At 41.5% G+C, this 7,254-nt stretch overlaps 1 protein-coding gene across 1 annotated transcript in view; it reads right to left on the bottom strand.

Moving 5' to 3' along the window:
• The window catches only part of LOC104946890 (clathrin interactor 1), a gene marked incomplete at its 5' end in the record, with an annotated part of 13,377 nt that extends 10,589 nt beyond the window's left edge, over positions 1-2,788 (bottom strand). The window contains 2 exons of the mRNA XM_010772795.1: positions 1,241-1,433; positions 2,684-2,788. Of these exons, the coding sequence (XP_010771097.1) occupies positions 1,241-1,433; positions 2,684-2,788 (298 nt within the window). The remainder of the gene's footprint in view (positions 1-1,240; positions 1,434-2,683) is intronic.
• Positions 2,789-7,254: the final 4,466 nt, after the last annotated feature.

The following is a 7,254-nucleotide window of genomic DNA, read 5'->3' as shown; positions in this document are numbered from 1 at the left end:
GAACACGGAGGAGCACAGCAGGAAGGAAGGTGGCTGGTTGCGGCAGGCAGAGAAGCAGGTAAGTTGGTCACTGGACAGGGAGAGCACAAGGTTAGAATTAGCAACAAACACTTAGAGATNACACAAACTCGCTCGGATCTGTCATTAGCCCGCATGGTTTTTCATACCACTGCTACGTTGACGACACCCAATTCATTCTGTCTTTTCCCCGCTCAGAGAGTCTCTGAGCGGGGAAAAGACAGAATGAATTGGGTGTCGTCAACGTAGCAGTGGTATGAAAAACCATGCGGGCTAATGACAGATCCGAGCGAGTTTGTGTACAGAGAGAAGAGGAGGGGACCAAGGACAGAGCCCTGAGGGACCCCTGTAGTTAATTGACAAGGGTCGGAATCGGACCCTCTCCAGGTTACCCTGTAGCTGCGGTCTTTGAGGTATGAGGTGAGGAGGGAAAGTGCAGAGCCTGAAACTCCAAGTTCTTGGAGAGTGTGAAGGAAGATCTGATGGTTCACCGTTTCGAATGCAGCAGACAGGTCCAAAAGGATGATGACAGAAGAGAGGGAGTGCAGCTATATTTTTTATTTATTTTAAAGTGGGCCCATTTTAATTGTATTAATTTCCTTCAAATGTGCAGAGGACTCTAAGTGCTGTGTTGATTTATCTTAAAGTAGGCATGTGTATGTTTTTTGTATTCTCCTTATAAGAGTTATTTGTTTATTATTAGAGGTAAACAGTTTTCTATAATGTAATACATAATAAATGCAAAAAAACTGTAGTTTTTGTATATAAGGTAACAATATATACAACGTTATAAGCTATTTAGCTATCAAATATGTTTTGTGGCTCCAGACAAAAACAATTGGTGGAAAAGGGGGTGAAATTGCTCTTTTTGTCAAAAGGTTACAGACCCCTTGTCCAAAGCATTTATTGTTTTCACTCTCATATTGACAGTGTGGATCCATTGAGACAGCGTGGTATCCAGAGAGCTGCAGAGACTTCAGGGAGAAACCTCAGTGTGATGGACATTGGCTGGACTGAGGGTCTTTCCTCTGCGAGGAGGACCAGGCCTGATGGAAGAGGAGGACCAGGCCTGATGGAGGAGCCCATGCTGGGCATAGCTGATACCAACTGCACAGGCCTTTCACTTTATTTGACTAAATGTGTTTACTTATACATTTAATAGGTTTACATCTTCTGTTTATTGTAGTAAAAGGTTACAGTCCAGAGGGGACGCACCGTATACCGACATGTATCCAAGGGGGTACCCAACAAGCTCTGATGGATGGGGGCTACTCCTGATCTTGGGAACGAACTGGCCAGGGTTTGCTAAGCTAACAGAGGCTATGGGGCTGCATTCATGTGCGTCTGGGAAATGTGAGTTCTGTGCTGTGTTTAGTGGAGAGTCGGATTCTGGTCTCTTTGCAGTAGGCTGGGTCCTGAGAGGGAAAACGAGGGACACAGCGGACTTACTTTGGTTACGATTTGTGTGTTTCTGCCACCCGGCTATTTTGAATAAACTGTTTTTGTTTGTTTGTTTGCTCCTCTTCGGTCCTTTTAACCCTGTGTGAGCCAGAAGCCTCACAATATTCAATCATACTTGGGGTGATTTCAACTGTTGGCTTGACCCCGCTTTAGATCGATCATCTATCAATATTAATAGGATAAGCAAATCTGCCTCTTTTATAAAAGGTCCCATGTCATGGCCATTTCTACTGATCATAATTCTATACTAAAATATATGTATATTGTGCAATTTTCCAAACTCACATTGGTTTCTCATATAGCATTATGTGTATTCACTCTGTCCTTAACGGCTTGTTGGAGCTCCTGCCCCCCCCCTCCCTGTGAGCCCAGTGGCCGTCTGCGAGACAGCGAGACACCGCAAAACTCAGCCTGGGCACACACACACACCTGCAGCCTGGCTGGGAGTTTGTGTGTGTGCCCAGGCTGAGTTCCGCTGTGTCTCGCTGTCTCGCCGACCCCACACCAGTGAGCTAGCTCACAGTGTCCCGCTCCTCGCAGCAGCGAGTCTCGCAACGTCCCGCCGAATGTGTGTGTGTGAGGAAGCCCGCAGATTGGTCCAAACGTAACGGCTCCGCGGATGTAACATAACCAATCTGCGGAGCCGTTACATTACTATACCCAAATACGTCATTATACCCAAGAAGTATACAATGGAAAAAGAGAAATCTCCAACGAGGTGTTCTGGGGCAGCATAGACAGGTCCTTTCTGTGTTAGAGTTTTACTCGCTACAGGGTGTACTTTGAGGGTTTGTGACTCTGCAGACCGTTTAGATGCATAAAAGCTACATAACACACAAGGGGATGGGTAATAACCAAGCAGCAAAATCTGGGCTGCTTCCGGGATGCGAATCAGGAAGTGCCTCAAACTGCAGTTCATCTAGTGGCCAGTAGGAGCAGTCTGCAGAAGGGAGCAATTTCCATAGACCCCAATGAAATACTACCCTGGAAACAGGGGTTTGGTGGGCAGGGCTAAAGAAAAAAAAAAAAAAGCTCAAAATAGGTTCCTAAAGTCAAAATGGAGGTGAATTTCCTGAAAGATGTTCCTGCAAAAGTTCACTCGATAGAAAAAGGGCTTTAAGATAATCTTTCTACATTTTGATTTTATGAACAGATAACCTTGGTGCTGTTCAGCGAGTGGTGCAACGCTACATGTTGTCCTTACTTGGAGATTTCACTCATCATCTGTCCTGAGGGTCCCCAGGAGTCGTCGTTGGTGGCCTCTCTGACTTTGGACTCCACCTCCGAGTAGTTCATCACCACATTGGTTCTATACAGTAGGAACAAAAAGACAATTCATTCATCATGCCTGTATGAAGTATTATACATGGCATTTATCATTTTTAGTTCAAAATATATGGCCTCCATGGAAAAACCCACAACATGGATGATAATAGATGACAGCTCTTATTTCAGCCACGCCCATGCACATGTCCTTTCAGGGGCTAAAAGAAATGGGACAATAGGGAGTGACTGTGGGTGTGCTCTGAAAATAGGGGAATAAACAACCAAATGCAAATCTGTGTCCAATATAAACACACAAATGAGACCTCAGATGGCACTGTGTGAAACAGTATGGTGCTCTCTGTGGGTGAGCTCTTGTTGCATTTTAAGAAAAAATAAAAAGGGGGAACAAACCGACACTTTCTAACAACCTCAGGGACACAGAGGGCAGGTTTTCCAGATCATGGGTTTGGTAGTCTGTTAACGTATTTAGAATCATTACAAAAAACTAAGGCAAATTTATAATCTGCCTTTTTATATTCAGTCAGACTCCATAAATGTAAGCTTCTGTTATAGGTCTACAAAGTATTGATAAACCAGAATTTTTGAAAGAAAGAAAAAATAAATGTAATTTCTTATGTCCAGTCTGTAAAGGAGACAAGTCAGGTGTTAAGAACAAAGGATTTTCCAGGCAGAGAACATTCTAGAAATATAAAGGATATGTTTGAACACTGTTGTAGAAAATACTTTGAATCCCAATTGGAACGTGAATGATTTGTTAAAAGAGATTAGATACATTTTTCAAGGCAGATGGCCTTGGTGTATTTTGATTTTTAGTCTACTACCTTGAGTAGGAAAGGTTTTTTACAGGACTCGAGAGATATATAATTGTTAAAAGACCAGCATCTTATTCGAAAAGAAAAAGTGTCACAACTTTAGCCGAAACATAGTGAGGAGAGAAATGTGAACCCTGTGCCTCCTTAGTCTTCCCTCACTACTGCCACATCAGCAATAAAATGTACAGGGCCTGAAAAAGCAGCATTGGATTGATGGTTGGAAATACACCCTCTCTGTGGTTGAGGAGAAAGGCTGCATTACTACTGCAAGCTGCAGGGTTTGGTTGCCACTCTACATGACAACATGCTCTCTTTTGTTTAAATTAAGTCTATGTTTTTTCATTCAAGTTGGATCAGGGGTTACAGTAACTTTATGAGAGATGGAGATCCTAGACAAACAAACAGGCCCTGTCCTGTATCACACTGAACACTATTGCCAATGCTCTTTAAGGACAATGCTGACTTCATCTCTGTTTGGGAAGGGTCAGGTTTTAGGTCTGATTTTATTTATTTTTGGAGTCTTTCTGATTAGTTTGCTACTAAGTTACAACTTCATTTGGCCCGAGTCCCTCTGGCATTTATCGATGCTGCACACATAATTATGTTTGCATGAATTATGGCAAAAACCAAGAGGATATGGGGTAGTGATGCAACTTCTTATCTCTTCATAGTGGCGGCCTTGTTCTAGATACCAGCCGTTAAAACGGAAGTTGTGATACTCTCTCAGTGACACTATCGCCATTTCCTTTATAAAAAAATTAAAACCTGCTTTCAGTTACTCATTAACCCAATTGTATTATATACTTCATCTAACACATGCTACTTGCATTCATAGCAAGTTCTTTTTCAAACATGATAAAACCTTTGCTTGCATGTCATGCCTTAGCAAAGACCTCACCTTCATCATGCAACAGGAAATATAGCATTATGCCATGCTGTTAGTGTGGATGACTCACAGCTTGGTGACACTTAATACAAAGTCAATACAAAAGTGACACTTTTTGAATGTCACAAAACACAAACTATTGCGTCACCCTGTTTACAAAGAAACCAGGAGGAAAACCACATGCATACTCCCATCCTTTAATCTGTGAAACTTGCACTTTTTTTTCTTTGTCTTGGTCTGGCCTTCTTTGTGTCTCTCATGAAAGCAACCCGTATTCCAGGAAAACACACTCCAGGGAGACAAGTGCAATCAGCAGGAATGCATTCTTGGAGGGACTTAAGAACACCCTATTGTGGGTGTCGGTAACATTAGTCATAAACCTTGCAAAGGGGCGACATATTGCATAATAACCTATACAGTGTAAGACAACAATTCAACGTTTGGTCAGCAGCTCAAAGCAGACCAGAGTCCAAAGCAGAACAAAAAGACACTTTCCACAACATGTTGCCTAAATTCAGTCCTGGGACAGGTAACTACTTCAAGGTGCTTGAACACTGATGCTGGACATGCAGGGTAACTGCCATCAAACTATGAAAAACTCTTTAGAAATGCAGCTTCAATGACTCACAGTGTACACATGTTAAATGCTTTTCTCGCTTTCTTTCCATTTTGCATACTGAACTCTATCTTAATTATTTTCAAACCCGAATTATAAGTAACTGGTTTGTATAGTTGAACTGAAATCATTAAATCCTTGAATTTAAGCTCGCAGCTGGACAGGTACCAACAAGTTGCAAAACCCTGCAGAATCACTGGTCACTGATTAATAAGTGCCCTTTGTGGTACCGGTGTTTATCTTGTTGTTCTTTGGTGTCGCAGATCGCAATATTATAACTCAGCCACCATTTGTAGACATATAACAAACCAGTTTGATAAGATCGCTGTACATTGCATGTTGGATCGACGTGTTTATAGTTGCTGTGGAAAAAGGTGTCTTATATCTTAATGTACTATGACATATTACGACATATGTACACATTGAAGACTGAGTTGATGTTTGACTAACTAGTCCAACCTGCCAAACAGTCTAGGGTTTAAAACAAGTAATAACTTGGTTATGAAGTAATCCAGCCTTGTGGTGTAACTTAAAGTTTTGAAACAGACTTAATTTTCTGTAAAACTACTACTGTAACGTTCTTGTAACTTAGCTACAAGTGTCATAACAATCATACCGGAGAGTAACCTTAACGCTTTACTACACCCAAGTGCGTGATTAAAAATATGTACAGACAGTGGTAAAGTAAGATAAGATTGTGTGAGTTAACGTTTAGTTCGATAAGCATTCCCCGTTTATTATGCAGTCCAGGAGCTGTCAAACTAGCTTAGCTGGCTAGCCCGTTCAGCTAGCTACATAGCAAGCAGCCTGGTAATTAGCTAGCTTGTCAGCTAAGCTAGTTAGCTTGCACTGTCGGAGAAAACGCACAAACAACAAGCATAAGTCATCTCACAGGAGTGCTAATGTTATCTTGGACCAAACAAAAACCCAGGCAAACTGAAGATGACTAAGAGAGCACTCTCATACTCGTGGGAAACCGTGTTTGTAAAAGTCAGCTAACTAACTGGCTAGTAGCAAACAGGCTAGCTAACTTGTTCAAGTGACGTCAGAGTTTTGGGTACGTGTCTCTTTCAAACAGGTGAACTAAAAGCACAAACAACGCGAACCAGGCGTTATGTAGCGAGGCGATACTTACGCTTTGTCAACCAACTCCCTAACCTTCCACATGTTCAGCATCTTGGCTCCGTGAAAATGGGCTTTCTGCCTCGACAAAACCCTTTACTCCACACGAACACCGTACCAAACCCTTGAACTCTCTAAAAGTAAACTCTTCTTCACCTCTCGTTCAAGACAGGAGGCGCAAACGCACCACCGGGCAGACAGGAAAGGTTACTACGGGAAATGCCCATGTAGCGTCACCAACTTGCGTGAAGCAGCATTGGAGTTGTAGTTTTCTAATTGCCACCATTGCTACTGTAAATACGCTGAACTTTAATGTGGATTAAAAAAATGCCGTGGCCATCTGCAACGTAAAACAACAGGGAACACCATTTGCCCGAGATGAAGTGAGATTAAACGGTTTTTACAATCCAATGAAAGATGTATGGGGTCTGGATTTTAAAGAAATTCGATATTTTAATAATTTAAAAAGATACCCTGAGAGTCCAATATACATTATTGTTAGAATATAAATTATTTCAGCCCTTATTTTTGTTACTTTTTGCGTAGATCTCTTGATGCATAGGGTATTTATTGGTTTGTGTGACTGATAATATGATTTGTCTCATTGCCAGATATATTGGTAGCCTATCAGTCAATGTTTTAACGTTACAAGAAATTGCAGCACAGAAAACCCAAATATATCTTTGCTGGTGGTAGATTCAAAATGTCATACATACTTAGTCAATCAAGACAGTCAATAGAGCATGGACATTTTTTTTTAAGTTTATCGGATAAAAAAAATAGGCATCCTTTTCAAAAAGGTGTGGTATGTTTTGTATAGACTTCATTTAAATTACATGTTGGGACAATATTATCCAGGAAAGACAACTTCTATATAAACCTTAATGTAATATTTGTTTCCATTCTGAACGGATATTCTTTGGCTTTCACTTCACACTGCTAAAACCTGTTTATTTTTTAATCCAAATGTGCCCCAGCTACCTCAAAAGTGCAGCCTACATCCTCATCAGCAGGTCACCACCCTGTGTGTTCTCTATCCCTCCTCATCTGGC

The sequence above is a fragment of the Notothenia coriiceps genome, unplaced genomic scaffold (assembly GCF_000735185.1).
Source record: "Notothenia coriiceps isolate Sejong01 unplaced genomic scaffold, NC01 NC01_scaffold00011613, whole genome shotgun sequence".
Classification (NCBI taxonomy): Eukaryota; Metazoa; Chordata; class Actinopteri; order Perciformes; family Nototheniidae; genus Notothenia; species Notothenia coriiceps.
The sequence above is the reverse complement of the archived record's forward strand: the minus strand, read 5'-3'. Positions and strand labels throughout refer to the sequence as shown.